Genomic DNA, 21,066 nt, shown 5'->3' on the forward strand with positions numbered 1-21,066 from the left:
GGAAAAGGGGAATCCTTTCAATAAATGTTGTTGGAAAATTAGCCATATCAGAAGATAAATTATCATCCCTTATAAAAAAAAACTCAAGTTCTATTAAAGACTTAAACAAAATACATACAACCTCACACCTGTGGCTGCTAAAAAAAAAACAACAAAAAAGATGGTGAGATCTAGAGAAAACTCTATACATGCTTGTTGGGAAAATAAATTAGTACAGTCATAGAAAATAATATGGATACTCCTAAAAAATTAAAAATAAGTCTGAAGTATGCTTCTTTCTTTATGTACTTTTGTCAGGGATTTTATCATTAAGGGATTTTTACATGTCTTGAGACAATCATACAATTCATATCCTTGATTCTATGTGGTATATTTATCAATATACATATATTGAACTATTTATTTTTGCTTCCATAAGAAAGTAACTTAGTCATGGCAAATGGTCTTTTTAATGTTGAATTCTATGTGCAAGGATTTTATTGAGGATTTCTGCATCTATGTACATCGAGGATACTGATCTGTATCTTTTTGGTGTGTATGTGGGATCCTTATCTGGCTTTGGTATAAGGGTAATGCTGGCTTCATAGAATAAATTTGGAAGCGTTCCTTCTCTATTACATAGAAAAGTTTCAGAAGCACTGTGGGCAGGTTTATACAGAATCTCCTTCTCTATTAGTTTAAAAGCATGGTGAACACAAAGTGGTCAGATACCTATCTCAGTTTCCTGTTCAATGTTACCCTTTTCTAGGTCCCTTGTGGGAAGCATTTCTCCACTGAGAATGAAGGTTCTCCATGTCAGTTTGGGGCAGAGGGCAAGTAAAAAATTTACAAATGAATTATATGAGAAACAGTAAGAAAAATTACCTTTTTTGGTACCAGGAATTGAACTCAGGCAGGTGCTTGTGCTACTAAGCTATATCCCTGGAAAACGTTACTATTTCCACTCTCGAGTTCACAATTTTATTTTGGGCATAGTAGAAATGGTGTCATATATTGGACACTGGTTTAGACAACAAACTCTCAACAAATTAGGTATAGCAGGAGTCTTTCTCAACACAATAAAGGTCATATGCACCAGCTTATATTATACTTAGTAGTAAAATATTGAATTCTTTTCCTCTAAGATAAGAAAAAAGAGATCCAATGTGATGAACCTGCTACCTGATGGCTGCTTCCCACAGAGAGTGGGGCCATATCAAGGACTCACCCTTCATCTCTCCTGTTGACAAACTGGGCACTCATGTCACTGGGAATTTAGTTCAGAGGCATTGGCACCTGCCTGGCAAGCATGAAGTTGTGAGTTCGACCCCGGTACCTCCCTCCCAAAATAACAGGGGCACTCATGAGAGTACTAAGCCAGTTCAGCCTTGGTGAGGAGCCCATGCTCTATTCTTGTTGTCTTGGCTATGTGTTAGTAAGGTCACTGCTTAAGAACTGGAGAAGATGTGGAAAGAGATTTAGTTACCTGAGAAGACACCGTTTTGTCCATTACTGAAAGCTTCCTCTACAAAGAATGGTTTTAATCAATTAGTCACAATTATCTAGACAAACAGCACTCTAAAGATATGAGAAGGGGTCAATTTTTAAGAAACTGGCTTGCACAGTGAAGGAGACCACAAGTTCAAAAGGAGGGCTGGTTGGCAGGGTAGAGATCCAAGAAAGAGTTGATTTTGCATTCAAATCCAAACATTATCTTCTTGCACAGGAGAGGCCTATCTATGATCTATTAATACTTTCATCTTATCAGGTAGGGACCAATCACATTTATCCCCAAGTCTACTGACTTAAATGTTAATCTCATGCAAAAAAAAATACCCTCAAGGAAACACCCAAATTAATATTTGATGAATTTATCCAGCCAAGTTGACATATATTAATTACCACAACATGTAATCACAAATATCCATCATTCTGTACTCACTCTGTCAAGTGTAGTCTTAACTGCTTATCAAAAAACAAAAGAAGAAAGAGAAAAGATTGAGGGAGAGGTGCTAAACAAAAAAGAACCAGGACTTAATGGTTTGTTAAATTCTCTGCCTGTCCTGCTGCAACAAATGTTAAAATATGAATGTTTACCACAGTTTCTTATGTTAGACTTTTAAGCATATTTCTTTTAGTTTAGTAAGGTACATATTTTAAATATACATGATATGCCTGAAATAAAACAAAACCAAGAGCTGGGGATTTGGCTCAGTAGCGCAGTGCCTGCCTGGCAAGCATGAGGTTCTGAGTGCAACTGCCAATACCACTCCACAAAATAAAATAAAATAAGACCAAGAACAGAAGTAAACAAAGGACTAATTATCTGAATATTCAGGATATATTCATGTTACATTAAGTAGTACTGAATCTTAATCTAAATTTAAAGATAGGTATCAGGTTTGCATATTTTATGTCGTTATACATCATAACCTACAGAATTCTTTATATGTACCAAAATGTACTTAAGTAAAACTTTAAAAGAAGAGTTAATGACACATCTTGATTTATTATTCCTAATCAAACAATTGAAAGATTTGTAGGAGGAAGTACCTGTTTCATTTCCTACTTCATGACCATTGTGGATCTGCTGTAAGCCAGGAACAGGTCTTGTTGTCAGATACCAAACTGCATGTAGAACATCTGTGGCATGTATACGATTGTGATCTAAAGTCACCAAAATATTTTACAGAAACGATCATTCTGTTAGCTTTCTTCTGACACATTTAAGAAGTAAAGACTTTTCTAGTCATACAACATTCTAGTCAATAAATTATATGATAGAATAATTTCCCATAATTGTATTTGGTTTCACCTAGTTTAAAGAACCTTAATATATTAAAAAGTTCTCTTTTTAAAGCTTTCATATATAGTACAAAAACACAGTAATTTCTTTTCAGGCAGAGAAGGGCAACAAAAGATAATTGAAAAGGATGAGAAATTTTTCTCAAGGTTTTTATTTGTGTTTTTTTAAAAAACTGTGTGGTTCTGGATTATAGAGATCAGTACAGAAAATGGTTTTTACACACATAACAGTTACAATCTCTGGATGCTTAAGCTTTTACAAAAATGTTCTTTTAAAATATGAAGCATTCCTATCTCTCAGATTTTCTTTACTGGTATGTGAATACATCTAGAATATTGTCTGAAACCTACAATATAATAATAAGGCAGTGTGGCACAGAATGAGAGATAGACCTAAAACTGAGGCCAGCTTTGCTATCTAGTTTTGAGATCTGAGTTTTTATTTCTCATCTGTAATACAATCTTTGACCAAAGATTAAATGAAATAATCTACATGAACATAATTATTACTCAGTTAAAAAATATTCTATAAAAATTAAACACTTCAACACATTAATAAATACCTACAATATAGAATTAGCACATGATACAACATGATACATGTTTAGGCTATAGACATGACATAGTATCAATTCATTAAGAACTCAGTAATATAACTACCATCTTTTATTGATGATGTACCATGTGCTCTAAATTCTAATATCCTTCTGATTGATAACTTTATATTAACATTCCATGTATAGGCACTACTGTTATTTCTGTTTCCAAATTTATAAACTTAGTTTAGAAAAGTTAGGTTCAGAGCCTGTTTTTTAACCAATATGTTCTAATTAGAGCTGACAGTGAAGACTTCTTAGCATCTTTCTTTTCCATTCTGCGTCCTTTGAAGAACCTTGAGACATCACTATATTCAATTCACAGAATTCAACCACTACTTAAATGTATAGTTTATAAATGTGAGTTATAGCATCATAACTCACTTTAAAATATTAAACATCATTACTAATGGTTATAAAAATTTAAGAATAACTTATTCTCTATATAGTTGAATTCCCAAATACTGTATCCACAAAGAGAACTATACAATGTTTCAACACATAAAGCTGTAGCTTTGCTTAATATGAAATTCTAATTATATTCAATCAAATAAAAATTATTCAGTAAGTTAGAACACAAAAATAGATTTTGTTGATGAATTTTAAACATTTTAAATGCGCAATTTTCCTAAATTCTCGACATGACGTTATTAAACATTTGAAAAGATAAGGAACTCAAACAATAACGTATTACATATTCACTTGTATTACAAGTGAAAAAGTAAATCATAAATAGACATCAGTAGTATGGTTCACTTTACAATACAAATTTATATAAGGAGAAAACCATGTTTATAAGTTGTACATCAAAGTAAAAGTTAACTGTGAGTAAGATACATATTTCTTAAAAATCTCTATTTAAAATTTTCCCAAATGTAAACTGGTGGCACTGAACTAAATGCCTGCAGTCCCAGTACAGTGTCTGGGAAACTGAGGCAGGAGGATCTCTTGGCCCAGGAGTTTCAGATAAACCTGGATAATAGAGTAAGACCTCATCTCAAAAAAAAAAAAAAAATCCAAACATGTAGGTTTAAATGTTCAAGGGACCATATGAAGAGAAAGATGATAAAAAGTTTCAAAATCAGTACTATTTGAATTTAAATAATATATTTTAATACTTACAAGGAATATCTCGATAGCCATTTTCTAATGCACGAAAATAGTTCATGAATTGTTGAGTGGGAATTTTAAATATTTCCAATAAACCAGTATCTTGAAATAAGGTATACATAACCTAAATGTCAATTAAAATAAAGTTCACTTTAAAATCAGAATCTATTTGTAGCTGAGTATAATATGTTTTGTGATTTGAATTTAGGAATGTTAACTATGTGAATGTCTTCAAGTTAATTTATTAAAAACTTCTCTATGACTCTTTCCAGAAAAATAAGGAAATATCACATTAAGGCCCATGAAAACCAAAGAAAGTTTACTACACATATCATGTCTCCAATTTTAAACTTTTTCATTCTCTTTATGTTTCAACTCATAATTTAGTGAAAGGCATTATGAATTCTATTCCATTTGAATCCTGAGTCTCAAAAAAGTCCAAAAAACGTATTTATTATATTTTTGTCCCTAAGTAATTCAGTGAGATGAACTTCTATGTCCTTGCATAATCTGTCCAAGGTTTATGCATTTAAAAATAAGATATTAAAAGAATTAATAAGAGTCATGTTTCAGGAAAGTAAATCTGATACTTTCTGTGGGCCTATTAAGTAGAAACATAAGTCTGGAAATGCAAGTATTTCTCATGGTTCTAAACATGCATTTGGCCTCTGATAATGCACAGGAATAGCAGGTGAAAAAAAATGAAGATTAAATTTCAGTACTTAGAAACTAAATCAATGTTCATGTCCTTTTCTACCTCGAGACAAAAAAAGTCAATATTCTTTTTTAAGTTTTAACTAAATTCTATTAATACAGACAAAGACTACTTTTCATGTATATGTAACATATATATGATTGTTTGTATATATACTATATAATTGTTTTATGTATGTCTAGTGCATCCCAAAAAATAAACACGTCATTATTAAACTAGTACCTAAGCCATACTTAGAAAAACTTTAAGAAATTAGTGTGTAGTAAAAAAAAAAAAGTAGAAATTTAAAAACAAACCTGACTGAGTATTCTTCCTGATTTGTCTCCCATCTTTTCTACAAGCTCAAAAATTTGAAAATTCCAATTACTCATCTTTTCTATTAGTGAGTCATAATCTTCTACTAAAGTCATATCCAGTGATGCTTCCTGTTCATCCTGTTGAGGAAAAACAACAAAAATTCTACTTTTATAAATATTGTTAAATAAACATTTAAATAAGAACACTTAAAATTGAACATTAAAAGTGGCCAGTAATATTTTCAATAATAGTTATCTCAAATGTACTTTTATCTACAATTCTTATGTCTTCTCTTTATAGAATGCTATCTCCAGGCAACTACAAAAATGTCTCTTTTGGCATCAGAAGACTGATTAATCTATTACTTTGATAAATAGAAATGTCACATTTCCAAATCATTACACAAATATAAAATCTATTATTTTCATTTTAAAAATTATGAATATCAATGGATAAAAGAAAATATCCATGTGATTGTACTGGCATTAATGTTCCCAACTATGTAGATGAGATTATTTACTGAAGTTTAAATTCTGAACATGAAAGAACAAGAAAAAATGCTATCCTAAGTAGATTTCACTTTTTAAATGAATATGCACGTCTCTGTAACAAAAAAGTATTATCAGGATAAATGTATCTACTGTAAAACTAAATGTGTTTATTTAAAAAGGAATGCTATTTGTTGCTCTAAAGTTTAGAACTAATTATTATTTGTAACCTAAATATTCTTCTTGTTATAGTGACTTCTCAATAAAAAATACTTAAAATGCTATTATATTAAGAATCTTATTCTAGATGAAAATAATGAAACTAGTACTAACTAGTATTGTATTTCACCTCAACATAATCTTACTGAAAGTTTGCTTTTTACATTTGGTTGTTGTGCCTCTTCAGATAGGTGACTATCACCTTCCAATATTTCTGCAGAATTATTTCTGCCGGCTCCCTTCTCTGTTTTGTCCTCTTGCTGAGATTTCAGAGAGATAAGTGATTCTTCTGAGAAAGTGGTGTTTTCTTCACCTTTTAAAATATATATATATATAGTATTAAATAGAAATACAAACTTGCCTTACATGTACAGCTTTAAAAGAAAAATGCCTATTAGTTAAAAGTATTCAGATAGAGCAAAACATTAATGGAACACAGTCTAAATTGCTTAGTCACAGTGTTAAATTGTGTCTGTCCAGATTATTTTGTCTAGGCACCTTGTGCTTAAGCCATATACATTTCACATACTGGACTCACCAGATATGTGAGATATATCTATTCATCAATCAAGAACAAGGGTAGATACTCCTTAAAAAACTGAGAAACAAAAGTCATTCCTAAAATGTGGAACTTTCTTACCAATCTGATACAAATAACTCTCAATATCACTAAGATACAAAAACTCTTAAGTTCATAATTAGAAATGAATGAGATTAAGCCACATGTATGACCACCATATCATTAGTTATGAATTATGTCTCTGCTCATAAGATAAATAATATTATTAAGTCACATGGAAAGGGGCACAGTATTGGTAGGCAAATGATATTCACATGGTTAAAAGTGGTCCGTTCATTCTTACTCTATATCCAAAACACGAAATTTTCCTAAAATACACCAACAGTTAAACAAATTGTGGTATATCCATACAACTGAATACTACAAAAGAAGAATGAACTAATCACATATAAAATATCGATATCTGACTCTAAAATATAATGTTCAATGAAGGAAGCCAGGAAAACAAGAATAGTCTGTGATTCTTTTTATGAAAAGTTTAAAAGCATATTTTAAAAGATACATAAAATTGCTAAAAGACAGGAACATCATTACTTTTGAAGGCCAGGGCTGGCAGGAGTCATAAAAGGAGTCTGAGGTGATAATATTTAATCTCTTGATCTGGGTACTGAATGAACAGTGTATAAAAATTCATTAAGCCTTCAATATGTGGAGTTTAAAAATTTTATTCCATTAAGAAAAAGAGAGTTAAGAGCACTCATTTGACTTTCAGAAGAACTGGATGCAAATTCTGATTTTCATACAGAATAATGGCAAGATTTTTACCCCTGTAAAATATGGATATCTTACTAGATGTTACACATAAAAGGTGAAAAATAATAATCAAATCTAAACCTAGAATACTGAATGTATCAAAAAATCATTATTGACACAAAATATTATCACCTTGAAAATTTTTTTTCAAATTAAAAACAATTACTTTAGAATATGAAATTTAGAATCCAGTAACCTTCTCATTTCATTACCTACAGTTCCAGGTACCCATAGCCAAATGTGGGTCAAAAATATTAAAAAGAAATTTCCAGAAATCAAATTCGTATTTGACTTCAATGTTTAAATTGTGCATCAATCTGCACATTATCATGAAATCCCAAGCTCTCCTGTCCATCATGACCAGGGCATACATTATCCCTCTGTCCAGTGTATTTATGCTGCACGTGCTAACGCCCTGCTTCTCACTTAGTATCCATCTTAGTTACGGCGCTGAGTATAGTACCGCAAGGCTTGTGTTCTAGTAACTCATTCCACTTAGTAATAGCCTCAGAGCAGCAGAGCAGTCATTGATGCTGACCATTTTATTATGGTATATTGCTATAACTATTTTATTTTATTATTATTATAGTTAATTTCTTACTATGCCTACTTTAAAGTTTACCATACATGTATATGTATAAGAAAAAGCAAACCATGTATAAAACTTGGTACTATCTACAGTTTCAGGCATCCAGTAGGCATTTTGGAATAGATCTCTTGCAGTTAAAGGAGAGACTATCTTATTGAGATTATTAGTATTATAATTAAGGCAGTACCTACAATAATATCCTAAAATAGCACCTAATGTAAAAATTGTTGACATTACTTTTTAATCATCTGAAATTGTCACTATTTGCCACACAACAGTAAAAGCAACTGAGATAATTCAATTACTTTTCCAAAGATGTGTTTTCCAAGTGTGACTAATAAGATGTCATTCTATTATATGCACTTTTTGAAAATGTATTTTTATCACTCCTCTTATCAAGAAAGAATTTTTATTTACCAACCCCTTAGACCTGTGGTGGCAAACCTATGGCACATGGGCCACAGTCAACTGTTCGTCATCACTGAACGCTCTAAAATGTTCACCATCATCACCATAGAATCTTAAGATTATTAATGCTCAAACTGTTGTGATGAATGAGGTATGGCCAAAGTGATAGTTTGTTCTGGGCTGAGCCATTAACTGGATTTGCAACTTCCACACCCTCCTCTCTTGAAAACTGGCCAACAAATTGGAAAAAGCTTACAGAGAGGCCACATTTAGATGGACTGGTCAATAGCCAAGAGGTCCATAAGTACAGTAATCTATCTTAGAAATTCAGCCCATTAGTACGTCAGAGGACAGCCATCCTGGCCATTATCTTATTACAATCACTTGATGGTCCGCAAATGAAAATCTCTCAGCTGAGACCAATCAACCCAAAGAACCATGAGTTTGTTATTCTTTTCTATGAGCCTTTTAACTGTAATTACTGCTGTTAACATCCATCCACTGTACACTGTCTTAGCTCAGAACACTAACAGAATATCATAGACTGGGGCTTTGGTTACAACCAACAAAAATACTTCTCATAGTTCTGACAGGGCCTAAAAAGTCCCAAATCAGAGTGTCAACATGTTCAGATCTTGGTAAGGGCCCTCTTTCAAGTTGCAGATTGCCCATTTCTCACCTGGTGGAAAAGAGGACTAGCGAGTTTTCTGAAATTTCTTTTTAAGGGAGTTGACCCCATTTAAGAGGCCCTACCCTCATGACCTAATTACCTCCCCCAAATCCCACATCTATATTCAGGGCAGGATTGAAATATATAGACTCGGATGGAGCACATTTAACTCACTGTGTAAGTGTACAACTTAACAATTTTAGTAAATTTAGTTATGCAACTACGATACCATACCATTTTCAGACATCCTCATCACCCCCCAGAAAGTTCTCTCATACCTATTTACAGTTAATCCTCACTCTTACCTTAGGCAACGACTGTTCTGATTATCTCTACAAACTTGCCTTTTGAAAATTTAATTGTAACCATATAAAACAAAATATTAGGGCCAGGGATTTAGCTCAGTAGCATAGGCACCTGCCTGGCAGCACGATGTCATGAGTTTGATATCCAGTACGCCCTCCCACCAAATTTTTGAGCCTGGTTTCTTTATAGCAACATTTTTTATTCATGCTGCAGCATAAATCAGAAGTTCATTCTTTTACTTAATAGCCTTCCATGTTACAGACGTACACATGATGCGTATTCATTCACAGGCTAATGGGTATTTGTATTGCTTTCTGGTTTGCACCATCATGAATAGTAATATTATAAGCATGCCTCTGAGTACGTATATTTTTTATTATGCATAGTCCTAGCTGTAGCACTGCTGAGTCATATGGTAAATGTATGAAATTCTAAACACTGTCAAAGTGTTTTCCAAAGTGCTGACATTATTTTATATTCCCAGCAACAGCGCTCAAGGGTCAACATTTATCTGCATCTCTGCACAATGACTGTCTTTTTGCAAATGATTCCTCTTAAATTGCTGTCTTTTCATTTTCTTTCATCTTTTGCAAGGAAAGCTTTTGTTTTCCTAAAGCTCACTTTGTAAATTTTTTTTCATATTTGGCCAAACTGTATGTAATATGCCTTATTCAACCCAATGTCACAAGGACTTTACCCTGTATTTCAGAAGTTTTATGGCTTTAATTTTTATACTTAGGTCTATGATTTAGTTTTAGTTTCTTTCTGTGCATGCAGTGAGGTAAGGGCCTATGTTCTTTTTAGGGCCAAGTGGATATCATATTGTCCTGGTACCATCTGTTGAAAAAAACTATGGTGGGCATGGTGGCAGACACCTGTAATCCCAGCACTTGGGAGCTGAGGCAGGACTGTTTCAAGTTCAAGACCAGCCGGGACTACAAAGTGAGCCTAAGGCCATCCTGAACTGCACAGCGAGATCCTGTCTCAAAAAGACAAACAAACAAACAAACAAAAAAAAAAAAACCTATCTTTTCCCTTTTGAATTGTCTTGGCATTGTCAAAAACCAACTGACTATAAATACAGTTTCCTCGTTAAGTCTCAACTCTGTTCTACTGCTACGAGCTCACCATTGTGACAATACCACAATGTCCTAATTAGTGGCTTTATAACAGGTTTTCAGATCAAGTAGTTTAACCCCTCCAATTTATTTTTTCAAATTTTCATTGGCTACTGTAGGCATCATGTATTTCTATATAAATTTTAACAGCAACTTACCAGTTCCTACCAAAAAAAAAAAAATCTGTTTTGAGTTTGGTAAGGATTGTGTTGAATTTGTAGATCAGTTTAGTAGAACAGTCATGTTAATAATATTGAGTCTTCCAGTCAGTTATCATTAAATGTATCTCTAAAGTTTCTCTAATTTTTATCATCCAGGTTTTATATAATTTTCAGCACACTTATCTTTTACTTATTAAATGTATCCACACTACTTTATTCTTTTTGATATGTTGAGTGGAATTATTTTCTTCTGATTTATAACATTTTATTTACAGTGTACAGAAATAGAACACATTATTGTGCAATGATCTTAAATCTTTAAAAATTTTGCATTTAGTATATGTTTGTGATACATAATGAATTTATTCGTTGTAGGGTAGTGGTACATACAACATCACATCCTTTATATTTCTCTTCTTCTCCGTTCCCCTCCTTCCTACCTCTCCCTATCACTAGATTCTCCTTATCATCAATTTTGTGACTCTGTCAAACTTATTTATTGTCTGTGTTAGTGTGGTAGGTGTGTGTGTGCATGTATACATGCATATTTCTTTGGGATTTCTACACAAAAGATCATATATAATTTGTGAATATTGATAGTTTTATTTCTTCCTTTTGATTCTAGGTGGCTTAATTTATTTTTCTTTTTAATTTCCCTGACTAACCTAACTAGTACAATATTGAAAAGTAATGAGCCCTCAAATTACATCTTGTTACTGGTCTTAGAGGGGGAAACCATCAGTCTTTCTCCACTCAGGATTTTAGGTATGAATATACAGTTTGTCAAGTACAAGATCTTCCTAGTTATTCTTAGTTTCTTTTCTAATCACAAAAAAAGTATTAATTTTTTTCTTCTTTACTGGGATTATCATGTGGGTTTGCCCCCCGTTATTGTTTCACTGTGGTGGATTACATTGATTGATTTCTGGATGTCCAGACATCCTAGGATAGGACTTGGTCACGATGTAACTATTTTATATAGCTGAATATAGTTTGCTAGTATTTTATTAAAAATTTCTGTATCCATACACATAAGACATATTGGCCTATAGTTTTCTTGTAATGAATTTGTCTGGTTACAATGTGAAGGTAATACTGGTCTCATAAAATGAGCTAGAAGTTCTCTCGTTCTGTATTTTTGAAAGTTTGTGAGACTGGTCATCATTGTCTTTTTTTTAATTAAACAATCCTTCGAGATGTGAAAATAAAAACCAATACAAAAATTGCTTAGCTGGCCACTATAAAGGAGCAAATTTTATAGTATGTGAATGGATTTATATGAGTCTATCAACCTTGAAAGGACCTATTTCTGGTTTACCAGAAAGTGCTAGAAAGTACTTTTAAAGTATAGCACTTCAGCATTTACCAAGTTATGCCCACCACAACCATACCTGTTTGTATCTCATAAAGCTATTCCCCCAAAACTTCTGATTCTGTCCAATGATGACCCCTCAGGAACTGGCAAGATACCCTTTTGTAAGCCCCAACTATAGCCCTGTTTTCTTGAACTTTTCTCCTCTAATAATTCTTGGGAGCTTATCAGTAATTTAATGAATCAATGAATTTAATGGATCAATGAATTCAAGAGATTAATTAGTAATTTAGATTTTAAAAAATAATTTTTCAGCTTTTCTAGCTGTACTTATGAAAAAGTTGGCCTGAATTAACTATTTAAGTATCACTGATAAGTGGGCCATTGATTACAGTTATAAAACAATTTCATCAGCAATATTTTTTGTTTGAGGATATGTTTCACAAGGATACAATTAACCAAATTTTAAAACAGTTCCTCTCTATACTATAAAAATTTATACATTCTTCAGACCCCAGTACAGTACAAATTTCAAAATTATAAGTAATTTCATCATTTATCAACACTAGCCACAACCAAAGACTGCATTCATTTGTATAACACAGTTTCATTCTTCAAAATACCTCCATCTATTTTTATAGTAACTGTATTAGATAAAAATATTCACTTTAAAAACTGATAAATGGAAGCTAGAGCTCTAGCTTATTGGTAAGAATGTTTGCTATAGCTTATTGGTAAGAATGTTTGCTTAGCTGTAGGTTCAATCCTCAGCACTGAAAAAAAAACTTAAAAGATTGATAAATGAATGTTAAATTCCTCATTTACGCAATTGAAAAAAACATAGCATGAAACTGCTCTTAATCTCAAATATATACTATTTGGACAATCTCACCTGATTTTCCACTGTGGGGGTCTGGTTCACATGTTGAAATGTGAACATGTTGAAATTTTTGTATTTGATTTCCACAGCTTATAGAATAAAACAGACAAACATACATATATGATAATGATTAGAAAATCTGCTTAATTTTTAAACAAAATCTCAACTGCTACACATCTTAATATCCTAATCTCTCTATAAATTTAAAAGGCTTTAACCTAAAAAGCATTTGTGTGTCCTTAAAGGATAAAACATATTCTCAAAAGTCAATATTCAGGGCCAGGGATATAACTCATCAATACAGCACCTACCTGGCAAGCACGAGTCATAAAGTGGATTCCCGGTACAAAAAAAGTCAACATTCAGATCTGAGGTAAACCCATTTCCCTGTCCAATTAGAAATAACTGATGACACCACATGAACTATGTACTGTGAACAGGGACTAAAGTAATGTATATTAAAATGATTCTCTATTATTGACATAATATGATGGGTAGAATAATATTTCACTTCAGAGCTCATTTAATTAGAAAACAGAAATAAGAAAAAGGTTATTTCAAATAAACAATTATTAGATCAAAAAGAAAGAAGATATATTCTTTACTCATAATGCAGTTATAAGATAGATAACAGGTAATAGTTTATTAAAATAACCTATATTTTGAAACAAAAATAATAAAGTTAGAAACTTACTTGTTACACAAGTTGCTATCAGGATTTCTAAGGTGCTGATAAAATTCTGGTGTACTGGGTACATTGCTCAGAGATCTGTGTAAAATAACACTTGGCTTAGTAAGAAAATCAGCAGTGTCAGGAAATTCAATGGTTGACCGATTAGTTAGAGAACCAGCAGGCACTGATCCATGGCTGGGAAAATTCACAGGACTCAGGCTGGGTAAAGCACCTTAAAAATTAAAAGAGGAGATAGACAAATATATATCTATATGTATGCATTCACTGTATATATTCTTTTTTATATTTATTTTTTATATTCTTTGAAGAAAGTATTTGCAATTAAATGATAAAATCACTTTCTACACGGAGTCTCAAGACATTTCAGAAACTGACAAAACAATTATATTTATGGTCACCAAAAATGATTGCTGAAAAAAAAGAGTAATAGCACAAAACAGATAAATATTGAGAATATGATTAAAATGTACATACTGTATGGCATGAATTTTCCTAATTCATGTTAGTCTTTATCTTTCACATTTTATAAAAGATATTGGAATGATTATCTACATAAGCAAAGTACTCTACTAAATTTTATTGATTTTTCTCAATTCACTAACATTTAATTTTATTAAAGAGCTAACGTTGTTAACAGTGTTAAGTTAAAATAAAAAATTATATGCTAAGAGTTTGCTGATTCATTCACTCAACAAATATTTGAAAGCTTACTGTGTGTTAAAAATTTTATAAGTGTATGCATGTTGAGGACAGTGAAAAAAGTTTTACTTCATTTGATTTTTACAAGGATATGTCATTAAAGAATTCTATGCTGGTATTTTTACTCCTTTGACATTTTAAATATGCCAATGTATAATCTTTGGTTCCTGTAGTTCCTGTTGAAAAGTTAGTGCATTACTGTTACTTGGAAAGTTACCTTTTCTGGTTACTTTTGAAATTTTCACTTTATAAGTCATGGGTTTCACTGATATATCTACGTATCATTTTCTGAGTATTCAGCTTGTTTGGGTTCACTGAGCTTTATGTGTCTGTTGGTTTTTTTATTTTCCTGTAGCTTTAAAAAGCTTTCCATGTTATTTTTGTGTCCTTTTCTTTTGCAATTCTATTCACATGTATTAAAATGTTGTATTCCATATGTATAATATACTTGTTCTGTTAATTATGCATTATTTCCCTCTCTGTGCTTCAGTTTGGCTATCTTCTCTGTCTCTCCAGGTTCACTGTTTTTATTTTCTGTTTGTCCAATCTATACTTAAACCATTCAACAACTTTTTAATTTAATTAAATGTACTTCTCGGTTCCAAACTGTCCATCATTTCTTTTTTATGTGTTATAGTTCTATTGAAATTATCCATTCATCTTGCCCATTTTTCCCTTCTATTTTTAAAAGCACCACTGTTACATTATAAGATCTGTTAAATCCAACATAAATATGTATATAGATATTCTAGGGCTTATTTTTGATTATCAATAATATTTTTCTGCCTCTTTGCATTTTATATTTTATTGTGTATGAAAATTTTATGACTGGATATCCTGTTATACCTAAATGAAAAATACATATTCTCTATTAAATGTTATATTTGTAAAATACCTTTCCATACAAAAGTTAAGTGTTCCATAATCATTAATCCTACTGAATGACTTGCCAGAATATAAACTGGGTTTTTCTCTACTCTAACATTAAGATTTTTTTCTCCACAAATACCAAATTACAAAGAACCCTTTTCCTTGAGATTTTTCCCTTGTTTTCAATCTGTAAATATTTAAGTTAATATAAGTTTTATATTTTACCTATGAATTCCTTGTGCCTAACAAAGTACCTAGAAAATACTTGATATTCATAATGCATTTATTGGATGAATGAGTAGCCAACCCAAAGTGCCAATTCATATTAACTTAAAATATATGAGATGGTATTCAAAATTAGATATAAGTGTGAAATGAAAAGAATTTATACTGTCATTTATGTTGAAAGTACCATATTTAAATCAGAATGCTTTCTAAGCTAGATGAAATGACACATGCATGTGCTGAAGCACGATGATTCAGCCTGGACAAAATAGAGAGACACTGTATCTTAAAAAAATAAAAATAAATTTTTAAATAATGTTTTTTTACCAGCTCTCCTCAGACCTGCATGGTGAGTCAGTGATACAGAAGATGACCTTTGCTTTGGGGCTGTCAGTAGATTTGCACTAAAAGGTCCATTTAGATGGTATCCTTGACTAAAAAGGAAAGTAAACAGAAAAATTGTAATTGTTTGATTATATTTCTCATATAAGACAACGTATATTTTAACAGTTCCAATCCTGCCATCTATTGTTGCAACTGTGAAACTTTACAGCTCAACTAAAGTATAGCATCTAACCAATAATAACAAACAGTTGGATTCATTATCCATTAGAATTTACATTAATTCTAATGTTATTAACATAGGAAACTGATTAAGGAGAACTATTAACCCATGTAAGAGGTCAATATCTTTCCTGGCTTTTAGAAGAAAAGTTATTAAATCTTTGTTATCAGAGAAAATGATATTAACATTCAGAAAATTTTAGCTCGTGCATTTTTCTAGTCTGAGTTGCAATTTTTGATGGCATGAATTTATAGGATTAGTACTGTTTTTTCCTAAGTAAATTCTCAACAGATGATAGAATTCATTAGTAGTCCTGGCCTGTTTTAGAAACAGGGCTGAAAGTCTTGCTACTTCAACCCTAACAATGGTGATGAATCCTGGGAATGTGCTCTTCCCTTTACCACAAGTAACTCTGCAGACCTACCTTAGCGTACTCTATACTACACTGGTGACTGTCCCAGTAATGGCCACCTCCATCAATTTAAAAACTGTCACAGTACCCTGTCCTAAATTGATTCTAATTTCTTTAAACTATCTAATTCATATTCTTTATGGCTCCAGCATTTTTTCTACCCAATCTACTTAAATTTTAAGGAAGAGCACGTTGATTTTGTTTTAAAAGTCAATTTCATCATCATACCTATCATTACTATTGATGCTGTCATACACCTAAAATACTTCATTCCTTTCTGCTCTTGAAACTATTTCAAACTTTATTCATGGGGGAAAAAATAAGGTGGGTGCTTTAGTTTCCTTAAAAGGCTCTGGGGATTTTACCTTGAAATGCTGAATTCTTGATGAGGCCTTTGGCCATTACCACGTTCCCACTTTGAAGACTGCTCAACAGGTGACAATCCTGAAGTTCCTGAGCTCCTTCGGAATTGTGTGCTTGGTAAACTATTCTTACTACTTAGTCCCTGTTGAATAATTTAACAGAGGTTAAAACTGTCATCTTTTAATATAATGTACATATAATAATAATGATGGCACATAAAAAATCAATACAAAGTGTATTTTAACGTGTGTAAGAAAAACTGAAAATTTTGTTTTGAAAATGTTTTCATTTACTTCCAATTTTACTTTCCATACTATTGTTCTACTTATCTTTGTCCTAGTAAACAGTGGTTTCTGAACACCTTACAATTTAAACTAGGGGGTTTTTTGTTTACTTTTTTGCCATTTCACTCCTAGTTTCAAGAGAAAGAAACACTTGGATATTTAAAAAGTGACCCTGAAAATCAACTTCAGAGGAGAAGCATAGGATCAGAGATGAGCAGTCTATATTGTAATATTTTTTAATATTTTAATGTTTTTAGTACAGTGATATCTAATGGACCAAGTGCTTAATCTGAGGAAACTAACTTAAATATAGAACATGTTAAACATTAATATTTTATCTTAATTTTAAAAATATTCCAAATTAATCCAAAATTCAAGTAAAAGAAATACTCCATTTGACCAATGTGAATAGGTGTTTTGCTAAAACTTATATGGCATAATTTTTGTTTCTTATGAATTTCCCCTATTATCAGAAACTCCAACAATCTCAGAGAGTATATTATATTTCAGTTGTCCCAAGGATATTAATTTTGTAAGGTCCATGGTTAATTGAACCTACAATGAAAAAGTTGTTGCTAACTAAAATTTAGGTTCATATTCTCTTTTTGTTCTTCACACAAACAAGATATTTATATTGTCTATTCCTATACTGTTCTGTTGACTAATATTTTTCATAAATGCTATGGTTCTTTTCTGAGGTAACATAAGGCTTTTTATATGCTTTTCCAAAAGCCCAGATATTTATATATGGAATTCTAATGAGTTTAAGAAAAAGAATAAGAGTTACTTCCTGGTTCTTATATGACTTATATCAGTAGATTCCAGCACCCAAAGTAAGCCTGATTAACTACAATGCTCAGGAAATGAGGTGTTCAGACATCTGGTTTAATCATTATTACACTTATAATATTTCTGAAATGTACCACTATTCTTTTGTATAGAATAAATGTAGTAACAACCATAACAGTGCTATCAATATGATTTTTTATGATTAAGATTTTTAAGAATTACTATTTTTAACTACTGTCATAAGTAACAAATTGTGAATGGCAAAATGCAAAGCAACAGCAATGTATAAGGTGAAAGCTAGCTCAAGAATATATTGGTTATATTATTATTACTTTTTTTTTTTTTGATTCCAGGGATTGAACTTGACCTCACCCTTATCAGGCAAGTGCTTGAGCTACTGAGCTAAACCCCAGCCCTTTTGGTTACTTTATTGATTTATTGCTATTCCATGAATTTTGGATACATGTGACTAACTTTTATTCTGGTGAAGCACAAAAAAAATTTTCTAAGTGCCACTTAGACTAACACAGGCAGTATTACATGAGCTATTTTAAAATAAAACTATCACATAATGACCTAAAATCCAAACTGTCATCAATAAATTTTAAATCACTTGGCCCTAATTGAGCTTTGTTAATTTTTCAACATTTCTAAACTCTCATACTAAGATCTGACAGACCGAAATTTATCAAAATCTTCCAAAATCTCTATTAAACTTATTCTAAATTCTATATACATTGTTACAATTAACGAAATCTCCTGAACTGAATTTCATCATCTCTTGATTATAATTTCCTTAGATACAGAATAAATTAGATGAACTAGAATAATCTCTAAATATTTCTAATTTTAATACTTATGATTTTAGCTACTGGTGATGCTATCAATAATTACTCAAAAGCCTAAACAAAACTGTATAGTAATAAAGAGAAATTAATACCACATCTAATGGTGGAAAAATTTGTCTCAACTGATCTATAGCAAACCCTTTTAAGTAAAAAAGGTTCAGAGGAACAGGGTCTCTACAGCAAACCTTTGTAAGTAAAATGGTTCAGAGGAACAGGGTCCAAAGAATATGAATCATTTTTAAATAATTTCATATATTTCATAATATAAATACTATCATGACAATTTCTTCAACAAAAATAATTTCTAGATTTTAAAGGATCATCTACATTTTTGCACAAGCCTAGAATTTGCTTGGTCTGCATTTCTTAATAATAATAATAGCTGCATTCAAGTTATAACTGCTAATCACAGCAGTGTTATTTAAAATAAAAACTGAATACTCATCCAGAATTGTGTTAACTTCCCAGAAAGTCCCAAACAGCAGTGTTATTTAAAATAAAAACTGAATACTCATCCAGAATTGTGTTAACTGCCCAGAAAGTCCCAAACAGCTAATTATAACATAACCGAAGTTGATCTTTGAAAAGAAAATTGTATGCTATGTAATATTTAAATAAGCAGTTTTAATCTGAAAATATCAATAAGGCTGGATGACTGATGTATTTTAACCTTATGAAGTTTTCGATCTGCTTTCTCCACTGGATCTTCTATTTCAGAGCAGGGATAAAATCCAGGAAATGGGGTGAGAGGATTAATCTTTGGCCTACAGGAACTAGAGAAAGCACCCATCAAGCTGCTAATGCTCCGTAGGGAAGAAATGACTTGTGGGGGAAGGCTTGGGTCCACCAGAAGATCTGACACCATATTGCGAGCTTCATTTAGTACTGAAAGATCAACTCCATTTCCACCTCCAGAATTCTAGAAAAGTGAAAACACTAAAATTATGTATTTGTCACACAAAAAAGACAATATTAAGCTCTTCTTTAAATCAAGGTATATGACATAAGTAATTTAATTCTACTAATATAAATTTCCATTCATTTGGACAGGCATAAGTGACATACATCAAATGGAATAATTCTAATTTTAAAATTTTGATATATACTATAATACTGTGGATACTATAAGCTTCTTTATATTAGCTTAATTCATTGCTAACAGTATTCACCACTAACTTACTGACTTTAAAATTTGTATAGAATTATAATATTTAAGATTTTATAATTTGTATATTTCATTAATGTATTGACTATTTCCTTTCCATTATATCAAAATTTCTTTCAAATACATAAATCATCTCTTTCATTTACCTTACTTATGAAACACAGTACCTTAGTGACAAGGGTCTGTGGCAAAACCTCTTCAGTTTGAAATCTACATGTTAAGCCTAACTCTGTGACCTGAACAACTTATACTAACACCTGAACATTTCAGTTTCTTCAGTGTACAATGGGGATAAGAATCTACTTCGTTAATGGTTGATAAGAGAATTAAATCTGATAAGGCGGTGTGTAGTGAATATATTTAATGTACAATAAACAGTATTACCATCAGTATTAGGGAAATGTACAGAAAAATGGTATTATAGTTTAAAAGAGACAGAAATAGGTTTGATATAAATGATTTGGAAAAGCTTTTGGGAGGGATGGTGTTTGAACTGGGCCCTAAAAATGTGGCAGGATTATATTTATGATATTGGGGGGAAATTTTTTTAAAATGAAACTAAAGGAAAATAACCAGGAAAACTCATTATACAAGAGGGAAAGAGCAAGTAAATGTACCAAATGATAAAATAAGAGATGTACAGGAAATATGAAATCGTTTAACTACGGGCTGTGTGAAAAAGAGCAATGAAAAATAAGGTTCAGAAGGCACCAAATGTTGGAGAATACTGCGTTCCACACTGCATTGTTAATAGAGGCTTACAGCAAGATTAAAAGAAGAAATAAAGCAAGGAAAGAAAAGAGAAAGTAATGAAAGATGATGAAATTTGGATAAGATACGTGCATATATGTATTATACATATATATTATATATATGTATGTACGTATATTTTCCAGAAGGCAACATTTATATCAAGACCTAACGGGTGTGGGAGACAAGCATTCTAGTGGGCAAAGAAACCTGGCAAGTCCAAAGATGTAGAAGCAGATTATTTGACTTGTCTGAGGAATAACATTGAGGCCAGCACATCTACCACAGAGTAAACAAAGAAGAAAGCAGACAACAAGTGAGAGGAACATGAAGGGAACCAGACCATGTCAGTTCTTTGACATCCATGACCAGAACTTCAGCTTTTCTTCTTGGGGAGACAGAATGGTAGTGAGCAA

At 31.7% G+C, this 21,066-nt stretch overlaps 1 protein-coding gene across 2 annotated transcripts in view; it reads right to left on the bottom strand.

The window, feature by feature from the left end:
• The window catches only part of Pde3b (phosphodiesterase 3B), a 127,774-nt gene that overhangs the window by 15,498 nt on the left and 91,210 nt on the right, over nt 1-21,066 (bottom strand). Inside the window, exons 3-11 of one of the 2 annotated variants that reach the window (XM_063251859.1) lie at nt 19,406-19,654; nt 16,817-16,956; nt 15,802-15,908; nt 13,681-13,891; nt 12,999-13,075; nt 6,374-6,522; nt 5,502-5,639; nt 4,503-4,614; nt 2,533-2,646 (exon numbers count right to left, since the gene is read on the bottom strand). In XM_063251859.1, coding sequence (XP_063107929.1) covers nt 2,533-2,646; nt 4,503-4,614; nt 5,502-5,639; nt 6,374-6,522; nt 12,999-13,075; nt 13,681-13,891; nt 15,802-15,908; nt 16,817-16,956; nt 19,406-19,654 — 1,297 coding nt within the window. Of the gene's footprint in view, nt 1-2,532; nt 2,647-4,502; nt 4,615-5,501; nt 5,640-6,355; nt 6,523-12,998; nt 13,076-13,680; nt 13,892-15,801; nt 15,909-16,816; nt 16,957-19,405; nt 19,655-21,066 lie in introns of both variants that reach the window. The other variant, XM_013148029.2, reaches the window with a different exon arrangement.

The sequence above is a fragment of the Cavia porcellus genome, unplaced genomic scaffold, assembly GCF_034190915.1.
Source record: "Cavia porcellus strain 051 isolate PalLab524CR breed Dunkin Hartley unplaced genomic scaffold, mCavPor4.1 scaffold_6, whole genome shotgun sequence".
Taxonomy (NCBI): Eukaryota; Metazoa; Chordata; class Mammalia; order Rodentia; family Caviidae; genus Cavia; species Cavia porcellus.